This window comes from Portunus trituberculatus, chromosome 17, assembly GCF_017591435.1.
Source record: "Portunus trituberculatus isolate SZX2019 chromosome 17, ASM1759143v1, whole genome shotgun sequence".
NCBI lineage: Eukaryota > Metazoa > Arthropoda > Malacostraca > Decapoda > Portunidae > Portunus > Portunus trituberculatus.
In genome coordinates this window covers 118,937-141,476 of record NC_059271.1, presented here as the reverse complement: position 1 = coordinate 141,476, position 22,540 = coordinate 118,937, and the positions used below count along the sequence as shown (strand labels likewise).

Here is a 22,540-nt window from a genome sequence, read left to right as displayed (position 1 = left end):
ATTTTTTTTTTTTTCATGTATCTTTCTGGTCTGGAAATGTCAGTATGGTGGCATCAAAACTGGAATCAAAATCAAAATCTGCAGAAGAACCAAATATGTAGCTACACTAACTTTCCTGGCTTTTCACTGGAGTAATTTCTCCCTTCATTCATTACTTCATTACTGTTCTTACCTTTCCATTTCAGTAACTTTTGATTTATTGAGTCTCAAATTTCTTGTGCTTTTTTTTTTCATATTCTGTCCATAAAACTGTGTGTGTGTGTGTGTGTGTGTGTGTGTGTGTGTGTGTGTGTGTGTGTGTGTGTGTGTGTGTGTGTGTGTGTGCAATTCATCACTGTTGCCTGCTAGTTACCCAGCCAGCCTTCCCCATTATGGAGCGAGCTCAGACCTCATAGACCGATCTTCGGGTAGGACTGAGGCCACACAACACACTCCACACACTGGAAAAGCGAGGCCACAACCCTCGAGTTACATCCCGTATCTATTTACTGCTAGGTGAACAGGGGCCACACATTAAGAGGCTTGCTCAGTTGTGAGCAGTGTGTGCTAACCACTACACTATGCTGTGTGTGTGTGTGTGTGTGTGTGTGTGTGTGTGTGTGTGTGTGTGTGTGTGTGTGTGTGTGTGTGTGTGTGTACAGTACACAATAGCAACTCACCGATGTAGTCTCCTAATGAAGAGGAGAGAGAGTTTGTTGAGAAAGTCATGGAGGTGTCTACTCCATGGACCTGAATTGGAAGGATGGTAATACGACTCCAGGGACTTGAAGAGTCGATTAAGATTCTCCTGAGTCTTGCTGTCTCCGCCCTACAAAGAAACTCTTTAGTCTACTGAATTTATAAATAAAGGTAATAACAAAAGGAAAATGTATTCATACACTGAAATACAAAACTTTTAAGATTATAATCTATCTCATGGAAACAAGCAATGTAAAGTAAAATTATTTATAATTCCAGATAATTCATGAAAATATCAACCACATCAACATAATTTTTTAAAGTAATAAATCTCACATGAGTAACAGTCATATATATGGACATGCACTCTTTTCTAAAAACATTAAGAAACACATAGTGTGTATCACATTCAAAATCATTAAATTTTGTCACTTCCACGCTCATGATAAAGCTTGAAAATGACAAAGGAAAAACTTACCAGATTTGCAACAATGAACATGGATGAAGCAAACTGCGAGAGACCGTCTCCTTTACCAACGTGAGTTTTCTTGTAAGACACTGGAAGGCGGAACGAACGCAAAACCTGCGACAACAGAAAATCACTCAACTTCAGTTGTGCACTGTTTGCTCTTGTGCCTACAGTTTTCAGTTTTCAGAATTATCCTTTATCTGACAGAGACTTCATTGTCATTCTCTTACTGAAATTACCTGCTCGATGCAATTACATTTTCTTTTCTTTGAAAGTTTTGCAATCACAAACATGTTAAAACCAACTTCAATCATGCTAAAATAAGACTGGTAGTGAAAAGTATTCATGGATTTGATGAAGAAAACAATGAAGATCAAGAACCTATATTTACTTTAAGATGTAAGAATAGACTTTCTTTCAGACCTTTGAAATAGAAAAGTGGGAGAAGACTGGCAGTCTCAGCTTGAAGACCCTGAGTTGCTGGCTTTAAGAACATGTTTGTTGTGTGCATGTGTATATCTCAAGACAGAAATTGTGTTGAATAGCCTCTTTAAAGGAGAATAACAGTTTGATATAGAGATAATGAATATCACTATAATGTCCAGTCGGCTCCCAACTTGATGGAACACTTTTCCTGCTTCAATTTTCTAACATAAGTAACATGTCATCTTTTTTTTTTTTATGGCAGCAGTGATTGGTCAGAACTACTTTTGATATAGATACTTATCGCCTGCCCTCTTTCTTTCTCACTCCTCATCTCCCCCATGCACTACCTCTATATACATTATACATTATCCCCCCTCGTTTATTCTCTCTCTTTCTCTTAGCTAAACATTCAGGACAATTTTTGCAATATAACACACCCACACACAGTTGGTAGTAGTAGTCCTTGTAGTTCCCAGCTTAGGGAGAGGGGTGGGGAAGGGCAGCTTTCCCTTGGACAGTTCCATCACCATACTGAGATGGAGTGGACGATCTTCCAGTTTTTTTGCCAGTTCTGAGCAGGTTTCAAGTCCATGCTACCCTCACACTAATCTAAGGGCCATATTTTTAGACAAATATGCGCTGAACCTCACTACTTTCAGAATACATTACTAGAAGGCACATGAGTTTTTAAAGATGTTTCTACTGTTCTAGTGAGAGATTTACACTACTACTCCATTACTGATAGGCGAAACACTCTTGGGAACCAGCTTGATCAATTCTACAACCTCTGAAAATAGTCATGGTGAGAGAGCAATGTGTTTCTGAATGTGGACCTATATGTCATCACTCTACACACTGAGCCATGAGGATTCAATGCACATACTATGAGTGTATGTGCAGTATGGAGAGGTCATCATTCCTTGAGAGAGAGAGAGAGAGAGAGAGAGAGAGAGAGAGAGAGAGAGAGAGAGAGAGAGAGAGAGAGAGAGAGAGAGAGAGAGAGAGAGAGAGAGAGAGAGAGAGAGAGAGAGAGAGAGAGAGAGAGAGAGAGAGAGAGAGAGAGAGAGAGAGAGATTTGAGGAGGTGGACATGGAGTGAGGTTAAGAAAGGAGGCATGGCTTACTTTAGACGTCAGAACTGCTGACTAATGATGTTTGTCTACTAAAATCACTGGAGTTGGCATCACTTTAGCTTAGAAAAAGAGAGGAAACTGTTCGGCCAAGTTGGGAGTCGACTGTATTTATTGTATACAGTGAGTCATTATGCCAAGAAAACCTTATCTTTCAGATGGCTGAGTCAGTGAGGTGAATAACAACATATATATATACACATATTAGTGCTTTATGAGATCTCACTATTTAGTTAACTTCTAGCCTTAGTTCCTTTATTTCATGGCAAGATTTTACAGAAGTTTATAAATAGAGTACATACATGTTTACTTTCATTTCAAAGGCTTCTTGTGTTAGCACTTTAAAAGAAATTGACATGTTCAATGTACATGTAACTTTTAAGCAGAAATAAAAAAATGACTTTTACCTTAGTAAACACCATGGGTAGATGTTCTTCCCATTCAATGAATCCTATATTGTGCCAGGCTAGCCGTGCAAACAGCCAGAACATGGTGTTCTCCCAAAACCACAGGTTGCTATTATGGCAAGCATTCCAGATGACTGAAAAAATAATTAATAAATCAGTATTGAATAAAAAATACCTTACAAAATTATAGCATGTAGACATTCTCATTTAATCAAAGAATGTTCAAATGCAGTGTTAGTGGCTACTTTTTTTTTTTTCACTGTAAGAAGAAAAGCAACCAAGGACAACAAAAATTGCAATAAAAAAAGGCTCACTGAGGTGTCAGTCCCCAAACATGCTCAAAGAAAAAAAAAAAAAAAAAAAAAAAAAAAAAAAAAGACAGCCAAGTGTACAGTGTATGGGATAAACATCTCAAAACCTCCCTCTTAAATTATTTCAAGCCACAGAAAGGTGGAAATGCAGGAGTAGGCAGTAGGTTCCCAAGTTTACCAGAAGAAGGGATGAATGAAGAATTGAGAAAACAGGTTAATTGTTGCATTAGAATAGAATATCTGACCAAAGATCAGAAGGACAGCACCTTACATGTCAGGAAGCCTTGTGGATTGTCAGGTCTCAAGATCATTTCCATGGCCTTTGTACTTCAGTCACAACTCACCATCCTTCCACCAAGCCTAAGCCATTTGTTGCAATACCATAAATCTTCATCAAACACCCAATTTGAGATGAAGATTAATCAATGAAAGAAAAAAAAACTTTCACTCTGTACTACCAAGGTGTAAGTTCAAATCAAGAAGCAGAGTGAAAGCAACTTGAACAGTACACTGGTGCTACAGACACTGCCACTCACACATCAGGCTAACCACCAGTCTCTGTAGTGACACCAGTACTCAAACCAAGGTACTTTATCCTTGCAATATCAAATGTAAATTGTACACTTCAAAAACTTGCAAGTCAAAAGATATGCTCACCTAACATTTCATCCTTCCAAAGCCTCCAGCTAATATCTTCCTGGTGGGGCATGAGGGCAGTGGGCAAGAAGAGCTCCAAGTAGACCATGGCTCGCTGCATGATCATGTCAAAGGGGCACAGCAATGGTCGCACCTCCTCCAGAATCTCCTTTGTGGAGTTAGGTGGAAAGTAGAATCGGCAGACTCGAATCATGTTTTCCACGGCTCCCTCGGCATTGCTATTAAAGGAATGTTCAAGGCAGGATCTTTAAATTTAAGAAGTATTGTATTTTTAGCTTTCGACAATAATCAATATTCAACCATAGAACTATACATTGCATTTCTCTCTCTCTCTCTCTCTCTCTCTCTCTCTCTCTCTCTCTCTCTCTCTCTCCTCTCTCTATCTAGTAATGTGTTCAGTCTCTTCCACCTCCTCCATGTTAAGCATTCTTAGTATTGCCATTGTGTGAATTGCCAGCTGTGAACTGCTCTATCTACTTTGACTTATATTTGAAACAGCCAGATGGGGATGTCTTGGATACCAGTCAAATCAGGCAGGGAGGCTCACGGCAGGCAATACACACATCAGCAATGCAAAGTGATGAACATGGAAATGGAGGGAACTTTATATTCATACATAACATTTCCAGAATGCACTTCCTATTTTTTCTCTATCTACTTTAGATTTAATTTCTATTCACAAGCTACCAATACTCTGCTAACCTGTTGTCTGTTCTCCACAAAATGTTATGTCTTCCCACTATCATTATATTCCATCTCTCTCTCTCTCTCTCTCTCTCTCTCTCTCTCTCTCTCTCTGAGAGGTAGCAAGTCATTACCACAAAACTGACATGTATACTGCTCATATGGTTTAGTTTCAGATAAAATCAAATCAAGGAAAACTTGGAACATTTGCTAAATACAAATTTCTTGATGAAAGTTTAGAAAATGTCTATTCCAGTTCTAGTCAGATTTCAATTCACACTTCTTTTCCAGCAACATAATCTATTTATCCAACAATTTTCTCGAAGTTAGCAGTCCAAAGTGTAAGGATTGCTTATGGTCCTAAGAATGCTGGCCTGATGCAGTGTCCATACATTTAACATCTTTCCTGCCTCTTTTTAACTTTGCACTGCAGCTACCTTCATGCATATACATTGTCCATGTCTGAGTTGGTGCTAGCACATCACCAAATTTCAACCACAATACACAACTTCTGCTACCATGCATGATCTACCAGCTCTTCACTAGATGATAATAGCATGCATGGAGTCAATCATCTGAATGAGATAGTACCCAAAGTTCGTCAGCTCATATTCCTGGTTAACATGAGGCAAACAATATTCTTTTCCATACAAAAATAAACAAACATAAATAATAATAATAATAATAATAATAATAATAATAATAATAATAATAATAATAATAATAAATGTTCAACCAGTAGGTTGTGAATGAATAAGTGCAGTTATTGAGAACCAAAAAAGAAGCCTGCCAGGGATAAAGGTCACAGGACACACAGAGCATCACAATAAGTAATTTTAGTGTCTGGCATCGAGTAGTCAGGCAATGGGGATGGGAAAAGGATAAGCCCAGAATCACCCAGCTTCAAATGTTCAGCAGACAACTGAATAAAGAACTTGGCTTTAGATAAAGACATGACAATGGTGCCATCTGCAGGGAACAAAAAAGGAAAGGTAGAGGAGATGTATCTCCAGCGTATCCCTAAGTCATGATGGAAAGCAAAGTTGGTGAGATTTTAACAAATTCATGAAAGTATTTTTGGAGAATTACAAATAATGTCATGATTATGGTGAAATAAAAAGAAAATGGGTTTGAAGCAATGGAATGTAACAGTATCATCTGAGAGATACTTACCTTATCCATAACGTCTCTGAGCTTTAGGTTTAGAAAAGTGTATAGAAAATATATAGTATGCACCAATGCAATGCCAATCACTTGGGTTAAGCACTATGCACAAAGATGTTTATCTGACATAGAATTATTCATTCTATTGAAATTAGAGTAATAGATGCATTGAATCAAAAGCATCGTCATCACTTTCATCTTACGAAGCCCAAAGAAAGAACGTAATGGCAAAATATGGAAATAAGGCAATGGACGGTAGTCCAAAGAAAGTTAATTATTCACAAGTATCAGAGTTAGTGATTAAAAAAATACCTACAATGTAAGGCATATCATGTCAAGAATACAGGAAATAAGGTGTTGCAGTGGCTGCTCAAAGTCATTAAGAATAGCTGGTCTTGTCACCAAGGTATATCAATGAAAGAAGATACGTGACAACCTAAGTCAGTGGAAAATACTGACATTTCCAAATACTGACATTCTATCAAGGGTAAAAATTTATTACAATATGAATGACATAGAAGTAATTATATAGTTCTACATATATATACCAAAGTGTAATGAGATATACATATAACTAAGGGAATATGAATGCAATTAGCAATTTAATATATTCATGCACAACAGGGCACTTTCATTTGAATTCAAGGCTACAGAAAATATAAATGACCTGCGTAAGAACTGTTATACTGTAGTTAGCTCCAAACTCTGAGTTGCGTGTACAACAGAACACTGCTTCTCTCCCGTTAAAAGGACAGTTAAAGGAAATAGTGTGACCTTGACCTTGGTATTTTATGACTGACCATATGCACATTCAAAATGGCAGTTCTTTTTTAGAATTGTACATTCCGTTCCATTCAGTTGTTTATTTTTATCCTCTTCTTTCTGAGCAATCTCATAATTAATGAATAAAAGGTCTATAATCTTTCAGTAGATTAATTAAATGCATACATAACATTAAATAACAACTCTATAATCTTACTTTGTCTTTCTATGGCTCTGAATCCACACTATCAATGCATCAATGACTGCACTATTCATATTCATGACCACTTTAAAATTGTTCCTCTCTTAAACTTCTACAAGTGTACATCACTGCTAAAATTTTGTGCATCTGTTCCAGTTCCTTGTTATACAAGCAATATTACCACATGATGAGTGGCAAATTATTGAACAGAATGTAATTACTCGCAGCTGAAAGTAAAAAGGATGAGTGAAACAGTAAAGTTCATCATCCACACTACATACAAGGGTGACATCTTTCTTAAAGGGACTGCCACGTGTCTTGAAATTCATAAACATAATTATTAGCTGCTACTTATCCCAATCCTTCACAATGTTTATTTATTGACATATTACATTCATTAGAAAACACCCATTTAGTTATCAGTTACTACTTATCCTCATGTTTCACAATGTTTATTTATTTGCCTATTATCTTCATTAGAAAGCACCACCAATTTAGAGTTTGGTAACTGATGTATGGAAAGTAACTACTGCTGCTTACTTATCCTTATAGCTCTTCTATAAGCAATTTGAAAGACATTTGTGATTAATAAACTGTCTTAGGATGATAATGTATCATTTTTTTTTATAAGAAGTGTTATTGACTGTTGCTGAATTACTATAAATGAAAGCATGTAAGAAAATAAATATCTGTCTCATCAATGTACAGGTAGAATGTATTTACCCATAGCAAAATAGCAAAAACTAGATTAATATAAACAGTAAAACTTAAATGAAAACTACCAGCAATTACTTAAAACTCAGATATTGGAACTTAGGTAAAGTACAGAATGAGAGAGAGAGAGAGAGAGAGAGAGAGAGAGAGAGAGAGAGAGAGAGAGAGAGAGAGAGAGAGAGAGAGAGAGAGAGAGAGAGAGAGAGAGAGAGAGAGAGCAGAGACAGAACACAGAAATAATGAAGTATTGTACATATTAACTATTCTACAATATGATGATTACCATATTATTTTCATTCAACCCACTGTCCGGCAGAAACCTTACTTTTATTCCCAAGCTTATGCAGAGAGAGAGAGAGAGAGAGAGAGAGAGAGAGAGAGAGAGAGAGAGAGAGAGAGAGAGAGAGAGAGAGAGAGAGAGAGAGAGAGAGAGAGAGAGAGAGAGAGAGAGAGACTGTGAGAGAGAGACTGTATACTCAAGATCAAATAAATTATTGTTAAGTTAACTGAGGAAAATTATGATAAAAGACAGGCCTATAGAAATATTAAGAACAATGTAAGTGAGACCAGTGAGCTTGACTTACGATGAAAATCCCCTCCTACGGCTAAACAAACGACTGGTGTCCCTCCGGGTGTGCCTGAAAGGAGTCATGACGGTGGGCTCTAAGAGAGGGAGCGCATCTCACACATAAATTCTGTCTGCACTTAACCTTGGTCAGATGGATAATAGGTGGCCAGTGATACATGGTGCACCATCACTGCCACTAAAGAATTTTGATCTTTTTTTTATAAACTACAGCAGTTTTTTTTTCTTTACATGATTTGAATCACTGTCATGAACTACTTGTCAAGCAAACCATTATTGAATCCTAAACACTGAAGTAGTTTTTACTTTGAGTCACTTCAAAAATAAAGAATGTGATCCACTAAAACAAATGTGCATTACTTCAGTTCAGTAGTCATATCCATCACCAAAGAAATTTGCTAGTACAGGGGTTACTTGAGTTTCATGTCTGGGAGCTTAAAGGAAACCCACAAACCATGTCACTTACTCAAGAGTCTGTTTCTTGTGTACATGAATTTCATATCATTATGAGCTACAGTGTCTTAATGTTGGTGCTAGGTGATGGCCATGAAGTGCTGGTGCAAAGTGAAACAGCCACACAGACAGAGATGGCTTGGTAATGTTCATGGTCAAACCATGCATATAAAATTTAGTACAAAAACAGGAAGTTTCTCTCCTGATTTCCCCTTTAAAAAGAGTTTGGCCAAATTCAAGAGAGCACATCAAATCAGAATTCCTTGCAGCTTTCTGACATTTTCTGTTCTTTACTTGACAATGAGGAAAAATTTTCTTCCCCATCCTCTCTTCCCATGTGTCATCACAATTTCATTTCCCATTTCTTTCTGAGGAAACAACTGGTTGTTGTTGTTTTGACCATTAACATGACCACACCACTCACCACACATGGCTATTTCATACTAATGCAACACATGGCCAACCACACACCAATACTGTATGGTCTTGCTTCTTGCAGCCTTCCTTTCCACAGCATCAACAAGTAGCTCAACAAAATGGTCATGATGTGACAACACTTTTCAAATGTCAGCACAGACACCCACTTACCAAAGCATGATGATTACAAGCACTTTGCTAACTCCATCAGTTCACAAATGGTCACATTGCAACTTGTTAACAAAGTGCCCAAAACTTGGCATAGGGAATATTCAATAAGTGAAAACTCAAGACAAATATGTAACTTGAATAAAGTGAAACTCAAGTACCCCTGTATGATATAATTCAAATAAAAAATAAAACTTAGATGCAAATAAGAATATATTGCACATGTAAAAGTAAAAATATATTTTACACAGTAGCCATTCAATATTCACATTACTTCTTACACAATAATGGCTCAAGGTTGGGACAGATCACTGGTTTGAAAATTCTTCAAACTCAGCAAAAAATTCAATGCATGATCAATGATTAGGCAAAAAGTTGGATCTTGCAACACCTACATCAAATTACAGAGGAAGAAGACTATACAAAGGCAACCACTTGTATTTACAGCAGCTAAATGGCAAAACAGACACCTATGCACAATCAAAAATGTCTACCGACAAAAAAAATCATAGTACTATAATAATCAAATCATGTGAGCCATTTAATCAGCTTTTGTAGGAACTCAGCATTAAACTCATGCAAAATCATTCAAATTTCTTTTTCAGCATATCACTTACCTACACTGCAATTTAGAATTTTATTGGCAAATCACTTAGAAATACCATTACTTCACAAGATGATGTATTTGTTTTCTTAACATGTTCACAAAAGATAGTTCTGTATGTACAGTTCAGAAGTCATTATTAAACCAATCATTGGCTTCTAATGTACATGATTTCTGAAATCCTTTTGGCATTACGGCAAATGTAGACATCAACTATAATGGCAACAATAATGTGCAGTAGAATCAAATAAAATGAAAACAAAGTAAAGTAAACCAAATAAAAGAAAGAACTAAATAAAATCTGGTAATAAGACTAAATGTAAGCAAAATGTGAGCGTCTCTCTCAGACTAACATTAGTTTTCTCTCTTTAACTTGTAATTTTGTATTGTTTATTTCACTGATTTATAGAGTTAATCCAAGGTGCATTCTTAAGGATTGGTCCTCCCTCCACTAGAGGATGAGACATGAAACTGTGTGTGTGTATGTGTATGTGTATGTGTGTGTGTATTTACCTAGTTGTAGTTTTACAGGGACTGGGCTTTATGCTCGTGTGGCCCCGTCTACATATCTACACTTATCCAATCTTACTTTAAAAGTATGCACACTTGTTGCAGACACTACTTCTTCATTTAAACTGTTCCACGTCTCAATACATCTCTGCGGGAAACTATATTTTTTAATATCTCTCAGACATCTTCCTTTTCTCAGCTTTTTACTGTGCGATCTTGTGCTTCGGATGTCATATTCTTCTCTCAGGATCAGTTTCTCATTATCCACTTGGTCCATTCCATTGATCAATTTATAAACTTGTATCAGGTCTACTCTCTCCCTTCTTTGTTCCAGTGTTGGTAGATCCATAGCCTTTTTTAGTCTCTCCTCATATGTCATCCCCTTCAAATTCTGGAACCATTCTTGTAGCTATTTTTTGTAGCCTCTCCAATTTCCTTATGTGTTTATTTTTATGAGGGGTCCACACTACTCCTGCATATTCCAATCTGGGTCTTATTATAGTACTTATCAATTTCTTCATCATTTCTTTGTCCATGTAGTGAAATGCTACTCCAATATTCCTTAGCAAATTATGTTTCTCCAAAAATTCTATCAATATGGCTTACTGGTTGATTGTTTTCTTCCATCGTCACTCCTAAGTCCTTTTCCTTTTTAACTTTCTCCAGTTCTACTCCATCTCCCATCTTATAGATTCCCACAGGTCGTCTTTCACTCTTTCCCATTTCCATGACATGGCTTTTGTTCACATTGAATTCCATTTCCCACTTCTTACTCCATTCCCAGATCTTATTTAGGTCTTCTTGCAGTATTTCACAATCCTCCTTTTGCTTTATAACTCTGCACAGTTTCGTATCATCTGCAAACAGATTTGTGTAGCTGTTCACTCCTTCTGGCATGTCGTTAATATAAATGAGGAAAAGTATTGATGCCAATACTGATCCATGTGGCACTCCGCTTTCTACTGCTCTCCACTTGGACTTCATATCTTTAACTACCGTCCTTATTTCTCTCCCCCTCAAATGATTTTCTATCCATCTCAATGTGCTTCCTTTTAAGCCACCCTTCTCCTCTAACTTCCATAGTAATCTTGCATGTGGCACTTTGTCAAACATCTTTTTTAAATCCAAATAAATACAGTCAACCCATCCCTCTCTCTCTTGTACTCTTATCAACTATTCTAGAATAGAAACTCAATCAATTAGTTACACAAGACCGTCTTTTTCTAAAACCAAATTGGCTATTTGATATTAATTTGTTGTCTTCAAGGAATTTGATCCATTGTTTCTTTATTATTCTTTCACACATTTTGCATATTACACTAGTTAGTGATACCAGTCTGTAATTTAAAGGTTCTTCCTTCCTTCCGCTCTTATATATGGAACCACCTCAGCTCTTTTCCATTCTACTGGTACTGTTCCATTTTCTATTGAGCATTTTATGATGTTATATATAGGACTTGCTAGTTCTTCCCTACATTCTTTAAGTATTATGCCTGAGACTTCATCTGGTCCCATTGCCTTCTCTTCATCCAGTTCCTTCATTAACTCTTTTCTTTCAAGCTTGGTTACTTTAATCTCTTTCATATAGATTGTCTCTCTATTACTCTGTGGCCTCTCAAATTTGGATTCCTTAGTAAAGACCTCCTGGAATTTTTTATTTAATAGTTCTGCCATACTTTTTGGGTCTTCCACCATCCCGTTCTCTCCTTTTAACCTTTCTATTGTTTCTTTTTGCCTAATTTTTCCATTTATGAATCTATAGAACAATATTTGTTGCTCCTTACATTTTTCGACAATGTCTTTTTCGAGTGTGTGTGTGTGTGTGTGTGTGTGTGTGTGTGTGTGTTCATTCATAGTCACCTGATGGTCACCTAGCCAGCCTTCCCCATTAAGGAGCAAGCTCAGAGCTCATAGACTGATCTTCGGGTATGACTGAGACTACACCATACTCCACACACCAGGACAGTGAGGCCATAATCTCTCGAATTACATTCCACATCTACCTGGTGCTAGGTGAACAGAGGCTATACATTAAGAGGCTCACCGATTTGCCTTTCCATGCCCGGGACTCGAACCCAGGCCTTCTCGGTTGTGAGCCGAGTGTGCTAACTGTGTGTGTGTGTGTGTGTGTGTGTGTGTGTGTGTGTGTGTGTGTGTGTGTGTGTGTGTGTGTGTGTGTGTGTGTGTGAGAGAGAGAGAGAGAGAGAGAGAGAGAGAGAGAGAGCCCAGTTTCAGTTGTGAGCCCAGTGTGTGTGTGTGTGTGTGTGTGTGTGTGTGTGTGTGTGTGTGTGTGTGTGTGTGTGTGTGTGTGTGTGTGTGTGTGTGTGTGTGTGTGTGTGTGTGTGTGTGTGTGTGTGTGTGTGTGTGTAATTCACTGTTTGATCTGCTGCAGTCTATGAGAGACAGCCAGGCGTTACCCTACGAACGAGCTCAGAGCTCATTATTTCCGATCTTGGGATAGGCATGAAACCAGGCACACACCACACACCAGGACAACAAGGTCACAACTCCTTGATTTACATCCCGTACCTACTCACTGCTAGGTGAACAGGGCTACGTGAGGAGACACACCCAAATATCTCCACCCGGCCGAATCGAACCCGGTCCTCTGGCTTTGAAGCCAGCGCTCTAACCACTGAGCTACTGGTGTGTGTGTGTGTGTGTGTGTGTGTGTGTGTGTGTGTGTGTGTGTGTGTGTGTGTGTGTGTGTGTGTGTGTGTGTGTATTTACCTATTTGTGTATTACAGGGCCCGAGCTAAGCTCTCTGTGTCCTGTCTCCTTGTCCATTCCTGTCATATCTCTCTTCATCTGATTGACACACACCGTCAACGACATGACTGCTCAGTTTATTCCACTTATCAATGCTACGATGCGGGAAACTGTATTTTCTCACGTCATTTAGACAGATGTCCTTTATTAGCTTTTTTCCATGTCCTCGGAGATGATTACTTGTGGTCACCTTTATCAACTCTCTATCCAGTATGTCAATCTTGTTCACCAATTTATACATAGTTATCATGTCTCCTCTTGTTCTTCTCTCTTCTAATGTGGTCATCCCCAGCTTCCTCAGTCTTTCCTCATAGTCTAACTCCTGAGTCCTGGTACCATCCTTGTTGCCAGCCTTTGTACCCTTTCTACCTTCTTCACATTTTTCTTCATATGCGATGACCAGACACATGCTGCATATTCTAGCTGGGGTCTTATTAAGGTACATAATATCTTCTTCATCATTCCTTCATCTAGGTAGTGGAATGCAAGGCCAATATTTTGAAGCATGTTGTATGTTTTCAAAAAAATCTTGTTAATGTGTTTCTCCGGTGACAAAGTGTTTTGCACGGTTACTCCTAAGTCTTTCTCCTCATTGGTCTCTTTAATTTTCTCATCACCCAGTCTGTAATCCCAGTTTGGTCTGTATCTACTTCTTCCCATTTTCATAACATGGGTCTTGTCTATATTAAATTCCATCTGCCACTCTTTACTCCACTCATATATTTTATCAAGATCTTCCTGTAACTTGTTACAATCTTCCACATTCTTTACTCTCCTCATAATTTTAGTATCGTCCGCAAACATGTTCATATAACTGTCAATTCCTACTGGCATATCATTAACATAAATCAAAAACATGATGGGACCCAGCACTGACCCTTGTGGAACTCCACTGGTTACCTTCTTCCACTCGGACTTCCTTCTTCTCACCACTGTTCTCATTTCTCTTCCCATTAAGTAATTTTCCATCCATTTTGCTAGTTTATCATTTACTCCTCCAGTCATCTTTAGTTTCCACATCAGTCTATTGTGTGGTACTTTATCAAAGGCCTTTCTCAAGTCCAGGTAGATAGCATCCACTCATCCCTCTCTATGTTGTAGTATGCCATACTCTCTATGTGTGTGTGTGTGTGTGTGTGTGTGTGTGTGTGTGTGTGTATGTATTTACCTAATTGTATTTACCTAATTGTAATATACGGGAAAAGAGCTATGCTCGTGTTGTCCCATCTCCATATCTATTAATGTCCAGCTTTTTCTTAAAATCATGAATATTCCTTGCGTTGACCACTTCCACGTCTAAACTATTCCATGCTTCCACCCTTCTATGAGGGAAGCTATATTTTTTCACATCTCTCCTATAAGTGGCCATTTTAGTTTTTTCCCATGCCCTCTCGACATTCTTCCATTCCACATACACAGATCTTCCCTATCCATTTTTTCCATGCCAATCATCACTCTGTATATTGCTATCAGGTCTCCCCTTTCTCTTCTGTTTTCCAGGGTTGGAAGTTGCATTCTTGTGTGTGTGTGTGTGTGTGTGTGTGTGTGTGTGTGTGTGTGTGTGTGTGTGTGTGTGTGTGTGTGTGTGTGTGTGTGTGTGTGTGTAATTCACCACCACAGTTGCCTGTTGGTCACAGCAGTCTTTCCCATTACGGAGCGAGCTCAGAGCTCATAGACCAATCTTCAGGTAGGACTGACACCACAACACACACTCCACACACTGGGAAAGCGAGGCCACAACCCCTCGAGTTACATCCCGTACCTATTTACTGCTAGGTGAACAGGGACTACACATTAAGAGGCTTGCCCATTTGCCTCGCCGCTTACCGGGACTCGAACCCGGCCCTCTCGATTGTGAGTCGAAGTGCTAACCACTACACTACTGCGTTGTGTGTGTGTGTGTGTGTGTGTGTTAGAGAGAGAGAGAGAGAGAGAGAGAGAGAGAGAGAGAGAGAGAGAGAGAGAGAGAGAGAGAGAGAGAGAGAGAGAGAGAGAGAGAGAGAGAGAGAGAGAGAGAGAGAGAGAGAGAGTACATGCAAGCATCTTGTCTCAGCTAGCCCTTTTCATAAGTAGATGTTGCCTTGCTTTTGTTATTATTGTTATTAATGTTATTATTACCAATACTACCACAATAACACTATTATTTACACCCAGAGTGCAATGGTTACTCCATTTGAGCCACATTCAAGAACCAAGAGTCTGGACTGGTTTCCTTACAGGCTGTGCACTAATTATATATGTAATTCTTGAGAATGTCTACATCTCTGGCACTTCTCACCAAATCTATGCAATGCTAGAGCAAAACAGAAACAGCCTGGAAGAATATCTCTAAACAAGACATGCCCCGTCTCTTGAATTACGGTGTACTTTATTCATCAATTATGATGTCGGAAAATAAACTTAAAGACATCAGTATTCAGTATTATGACTAAGGGTTTATTCTAGAACCTGTGCCACTCCTCTGAGTTCAGTGAGCCTAATCAATTTTTTAATCTATGCCACTCCAGTGAGTTTAGCATGGTGGACCTACCTCTTTATTCATCAAACCACAAGTGTTGATAATTCTAAACCAAAACTTACCATTAGAAGTGGGGATTTTCAGTTTTTTCTCTGATTATCTTGGGCAGTTAAGGACATGCCTAATCATGTAAACAAATTTCTTGGCCATTCTTCACAAAAAAATTTTTGAAGATATTTGACAATGTAGAGGCAATAGGTGCCACAGAGCAATTCATGCCTTCCTCATTCTTACATGTCTGCTATACAGACGAAAATATATTGTGATGATGGCCTTCAGAAAGGTAGAAGAGCTGCAAAATAAAGCCCGGCCATGTTCTCAGAATTGAAGAACCTCTTATATATCTTTGACACTAAAACATTTGTTCCCACTGCACATATTATAATCTCTATTATTGCAAGAACATTGATGTTACTCGGATCAAAGCCAGTAAAGGTGCTAGGGACTTGTCTCACACAGCATGACATGGATCCTTTAAGGAGGCCAGACAAAAACTAAATTCAGCCTATTCATGCATCCACACACTGCTACTTGTGGAGTAGGCCTTGTGGGGTAGGGGAGGACTGGCAGGAAGCCTACGTCCCAGGGTAGTGGCCACACACAAGTGAAAGGATGATTTCAAGTATCTATGGCATGGCAAAATTTTCCTATCAATTTCCTAAATAACTTAGATACCTGGCATTCAGAGGATGGCTAACCTAATTAGTTACAACAGATAAAGTTTAGCTCAAAGTCACTTGCAATCCTAGAATCAGTGACTGCTCAAATTGTCTCTGCCCAGCCAAGGATCTTAATACCAATCTTGTCAGCTGGGAGTTGAGCATGCTAACCTCAACAGCAGGGGTTTTCAACTATTTTCTCATTAAGAACCCCATGAGTTATAAAACAATATACCAGAACCCCCAGTAATCTGACATCAAAGAGAATATGTTAATTTAACACTGCACATTAACTTAATGTGCAATGATACTGCAAATGATACTATTAGATCAGCAATCTAAGTACCCCAGGAAATCTATTTTGTGAACCCCTGAGGGTTCGCAAACTCCATGTTGAGAACCCCTGCTCTACAGTATACCACAAGGACGAGTGAAGTTAGCTCATCAAACCCTCAAAAGTTCAATATATCAGTACATCAACAAAGAACCTAGGAACACAGAGAATTACTTACGATGGAAGCATCAGCATCCCAATGGTATTGTAGGAGTTGTAGAACAAACTATTGTACAAGTCATACAGAGGACGCCACTCTAGCACAAGCTCATCTGGACTGAGCAGTTCTTTCTTCCTGGAAACACAATAATGCAGTCAGTGTCTCTGGTTAGCTCTCCCCTAATACTAAAGTTTAGCTGATACAGTAAGTTCATTATCAGAAAAATAGTTCACAATAGAAGAAATGGGAAATACATAACTGTATATACAAAACGACTGCCTAATCCTATCTATCTTTGGGACTAACTCAAACCACATGCTCTCTCTCTCTCTCTCTCTCTAATCTGTAGCCCCTTCTCTCACACTCCCTCATAACACTACACTCACATGAAACCATCTCTGCCTGTCTACACTATACCAGGCCAGCAATCCTGCATGGCATAGCCCAGACAAAGCACCACACATTCACACATATCCTCCACCCCTTCACCCTCTGGCAAAAAGGAGTCTTATGGACTATACTAATACATCAAAAGAGAATTTAAAAATTATAATTAATAAATAAAACTAAGCAATGCATCTACAGCAATCAGTACAATAAAAAAAAATAATTCATGTAGCTACAGTGGAATTTTGAGTTATGAGCACTTTGTCTTATGAGTAATCTAAGATGTCACTATCACTTTTTTGCTTTGACTTGCAAGCCAAAATTTGAGTTACAATATAGTTCCAGGTACGCCACCGTTGTTTGGTTCAACACGTTCAGTTAATTTTTTTTTCCCCCCTCTCCACCTTGAAAACATTTTGTGTTGTGCCAGCATGTTGTGCTTTTAGAAAAGTTATTTAACCAAGTTTCTTCTGTCTAACACTTCCCATTTCTGCCCACCTCCTCCACCCACACTTACACCTTGTGGGGAGAAACAATGTTAAAATAAATCTCTCACGGGACTCTGCTGTCTCTGTTCTTCTTTCTCCTTCTCTTATCTACTTAAAACCTTATTTTTCTATGAATGATGTCTACAGCATCCAGTACAGGTTCATCAATAAGCTCTTCTGCAATTATTAGAATAGCCATTCTCCTGTGGGAGACCATTTTTGTATGACTTTGTACTAATCAACTGTCCCAAGTGAAAAGGGGACTGGATGGCAAGATGTGGAGGGTAAATTCCTGTGGAAGACACCTCCAATCTGCAAAGTAAATGTACTTTATAAAACCAATTTATCTGTATACATTCTCTTTTGTTTTGTTTTATTATCTTTTATACAATATTTGTACTTTATAAGTGTATTCTCTTATATAATCTAAAAACACATAAAAAATAGGGATGTTTTATGGGGAGAGGTTATAACAGATTAATGACATCTCAATGAATTTCTAAGAGGAAAATTGCTTTGAGTTATGTGAAAATTGAGATGCCAGCCCTGTCATGGCAAGAATTAAACCTGTAATTCAAGATACCACTGTACTAAGTCAACCTTATGCATACCACCCATCTTACCTATTCAATGTGGTAATTTAACACGTGGATTAAATAAACACTGGGAAAGGTTAGTTTAAATTCAAACTCAAGCTGACAAAATAAAGAACAAAACCCTACTCCAGCAAGGAGAGCCAGCAGGACACCACTCCATCACACACTCCACACTTGTTACTGCTATAGCCTGTACCACAATGGTGCTCTCAAATGGATGATAACTGAACAAAATGAACAATAAAAATCTCACTTGAGAAGGACTGTCAGCATCTGTGCAAACTTTGCCATGATCCAGAACTCTTGGTTGAGACTGACAGCAAGCTCGTACATGAGCTTCACCAACTTCATATGGTCCTCTTTGGAGAAGCATATTCCATAAAGCTTTACAAATCTGAAATAAAAAAGGAATTCATTTTGTTAATATCACTTAATTCTGATGCCTCACTCCCTCCAGAGGTATCTCCCAGGAGACATGAAAGATAACATAACATAACATAACATAAATAATAGGATAACAAAGGGCCACCAGGGCCCATCTAGGTTATCCTGTATCAGTCGCACAGCGACCTCGTCATCAGTACTTAAAGATACACTTACAAGTACACAATACATTATATACTAGTTCTAAATATTTGGCCCATTAACAGGGGTAAGTCCTGCAGCGAAATCCTCTACAATTTGTGGTCCCCATACATGGGGATCATGTCTTGTTTAACTATAGTAAATTTCTTATAAAACTATCAAGCAGCTATACATAATTATAAATCTAATAAATTTAAGTGCTTATCTAATCTGTTTTTAAACATTGTCAAACTAGTGTTATTTACAACCGTCTCTGGCAATGCATTCCAGAAGTCTACCACCCTATGACTAAAGAAATATTTTCTTATATCTAACCTGCAGCCTTGCTTTCTAATCTTCCTGCCATGATTTCTAGTCCTACTTCCTCCTCTAAGGTAAAGAAAGATCTCACATCTATGTAGTTTGTATCTGAGAACATTTTAAATAACTCTATCATATCCCCTCTTATACATCTCCTCTCAAATGAAAACATGTTTAATTCCTTTAATCTATCTCTATACTCCAGGCGCTTCAAAGCTGGTATCATCCTAGTTGCTCTTCTCTGAACTGCTTCTAACATGTTGATATCCTGCCTATAGTGGGGTGACCAGGCCTGTATGAATACCCTCCTCTCCCTACCCAAATATTTCCTTCTTGCTTGATCTTAACAAAATCTGAAGAAATAGGCATAGATATAACAAGAGATGCAACATTGCAGCAGAGAGAGAGAGAGAGAGAGAGAGAGAGAGAGAGAGAGAGAGAGAGAGAGAGAGAGAGAGAGAGAGAGAGAGAGAGAAGGGGAGTTAATAAGACAAAAAGAGCTGTATGAGTGGAATTCCCCTTACACATGAAGCATACTCATAACATAACATAAAATAATAGGATAACAAAGGGCCACCAGGGCCCATCTAGGTTATCCTGTATCAGTCGCACAGCGACCTCGTCATCAGTACTTAAAGATACACTTACAAGTACACAATACATTATATACTAATTCTAAATATTTGGCCCATTAACAGGGCTAAGTCCTGCAGCGAAATTCTCTACAATTTGTGGTCCCCATACATGGGGATCATGTCTTATTTAACTATAGTAAATTTCTTATAAAAACTATCATGCAGTGCTATACATAATTATAAATCTAATAAATTTAAGTGCTTATCTAATCTGTTTTAAACATTGTCAAACTAGTGCTATTTACAACCGTCTCTGGCAATGCATTCCAGAAGTCTACCACCCTATGACTAAAGAAATATTTTCTTATATCTAACCTGCAGCCTTGCTTTCTAATCTTCCTGCCATGATTTCTAGTCCTATTTCCCTCCTCTAAGGTAAAGAAAGATCTCACATCTATGTAGTTTGTATCTGAGAACATTTTAAATAACTCTATCATATCCCCTCTTATACATCTCCTCTCAAATGAAAACATGTTTAATTCCTTTAATCTATCTCTATACTCCAGGCGCTTTAATGCTGGTATCATCCTAGTTGCTCTTCTCTGAACTGCTTCTAACACTATACATGAACAAATAAAACCCCTGTACAGAGTATGCAGCTGGAGGTGTAAGTAAAACTGGTGGAGACAATTCACAACATTTAATTTCATAGAAGCAGTTTTATCTACAGATGAGAATGAAGCTTCCAGTTTAGATTATAAGTAAGGACAGACCAAGGATTTTCAGTGTAGAAGAGGTGAACAGTTGACTGTTATTGAAGAGGGGACAGTTATTGTGAAGGTTGTACATATTGAGTTGACATATGGAAGAATTGAGATTTTGAAGCATTGAACAATACTAAGTTTGCTTTGCCCCAATCAGAAATTTCAGATATATAAGAAGTAAGGTGTTCTGTGGCTTTTCTTAATGAAATATTTACTTTCTAAAGGGTTGGTTGTCAACATCACCTACTGTTTAGATTCGAGCACATTACGCTGATGTTATAAAAATGCAGTGGATATCATAAGACTCTTGGTGAGGAAGGTGAGAGACAAAATGGAAATGTTTTCATAAAAAATAAATAAATAAAGATAAAATCAACTGATTCACAGAACAAAACATGTATTATGGTGACAAAAATTTGTAAGCCTCATGCAATAGCCAATTGGCAATGAAGAAACTTATACCATAACATAACATAACATAAATAATAGGATAACAAAGGGCCACCAGGGCCCATCTAGGTTATCCTGTATCAGTCGCACAGCGACCTCGTCATCAGTACTTAAAGATACACTTACAAGTACACAATACATTATATACTAATTCTAAATATTTGGCCCATTAACAGGGCTAAGTCCTGCAGCGAATTCCTCTACAATCTGTGGTCCCCATACATGGGGACATCATCAGAATCAAAATACATCCTCATCATATAATCACAAATTGTTCCTAGTAAGGTTTGCTTCCTTGTGACTTTTTCCTGCAAGCAAGTAGGAAACTTTTTGTTGGCTATGGAAATGATATCCTCCAACACATTTTTTCATGATGTAACAAGAATTGCTGTGTTGGATATGGGTACTTGGGTAAATTAGTGAGGATGCAGCTCATCATTACAAGCACTAAGAAAGTATTCATTGTAAATATCTTTCTATAATATGGATACACATTAAAGTTTGGGTGAGAAAAGTTAAACAAATTTATGTAATTCATAACCAGGATCTGTATCTTCTAAAAATATTTACTGCTACATAAGAATGTCAATCTTCTAAAAATGGAGCAGGCAGCCACCATTGTGGATAATGGGAATCAGTGCTACATAACAGTGCCAGCCTTGTGCAGGTGCAACAGGCAGTCCCAGTTGTTGGTGATGCAGGAATAACCTGCTTAATCCTTTCATAATCCGTCTACAGTATGGCTAACGATTTATTGCTGAGATGTGTAAGGCATCCTAAATCAGCTGAGAGGCTAGCCCTATTCTAACTATATGACCCAATCATAAGGGAGGATGATAAAACAAGACTGAAACGCAAACCAGACTATACTGCAAAAAAACTTGTTGGTATCAATTATTAGACTCACCTGGACAGTTTGGCCACCCAGTGCACACAGCCTGGCCTGATGTCCCCGAGGATCAAGGCTTTGGATAAATTTTCTTTGATTTCACGAATTTGTTCAAGAATTTCACTGTCAAGATGTTCTTTGTACGGCAAAAGTTTGTTGTAAACAACTTGTTTTTGGGGTTTAAACCCCAGTGAAGATGATTCCTCCATGTTCCCCGACGGCCTGCGAGGCACTACAGCTGCCAGGCCCTCGCCCCCAGCACCTCCAGGCGGCACCACAGTGTCAGTCAGGGGTGAGCTGCAGCTTTCACCACGATTTTTGTCACAGGAGTTGTGCCATGATGTTTGGAGCTGCACAAGACAGTATTGTTAGCTGGCTCCACCTGGCCCAGCTGCTCTCGGTACACCAATGACGGAAAACCTCGTCTCAACCCTGCCTAGCATAGACTGCTCCGCTGCGTCACCGCGATGCCACCGGCCGCCACCTTGCTCGGCCCAGGTATTCCTCTCATACGTGTTCCCGACAAGTGAGCGAGGAACACAGGTTGGTCAAGATTAATTGCGAATCCTGCAATGTTGGATAATGATTTGCTCAACGCACATGATACAAATTAACGGACTTTGACAATACAGTGCGGGATAGCAGTGCGTTAGCGAACTATGCAAGTTACTGCTACACTACTACCTCAACCTGCAAGATGTTGACTTTACCCGTCACTTAGGTGT

General features: G+C 38.4%; 1 protein-coding gene across 2 annotated transcripts in view; it reads right to left on the bottom strand.

The window, feature by feature from the left end:
• The window catches only part of LOC123504914 (proteasome activator complex subunit 4-like), a 56,295-nt gene extending 33,832 nt beyond the window's left edge, over positions 1-22,463 (bottom strand). Inside the window, exons 1-8 of one of the 2 annotated variants that reach the window (XM_045255830.1) lie at positions 21,834-22,463; positions 18,506-18,646; positions 16,800-16,916; positions 8,188-8,241; positions 4,078-4,295; positions 3,110-3,243; positions 1,157-1,261; positions 660-808 (exon numbers count right to left, since the gene is read on the bottom strand). In XM_045255830.1, the coding sequence (XP_045111765.1) occupies positions 660-808; positions 1,157-1,261; positions 3,110-3,243; positions 4,078-4,295; positions 8,188-8,241; positions 16,800-16,916; positions 18,506-18,646; positions 21,834-22,024 (1,109 nt within the window). In that variant the 5' untranslated portion in view covers positions 22,025-22,463. The remainder of the gene's footprint in view (positions 1-659; positions 809-1,156; positions 1,262-3,109; positions 3,244-4,077; positions 4,296-8,187; positions 8,242-16,799; positions 16,917-18,505; positions 18,647-21,833) is intronic. The other variant, XM_045255831.1, reaches the window with a different exon arrangement.
• Positions 22,464-22,540: the final 77 nt, after the last annotated feature.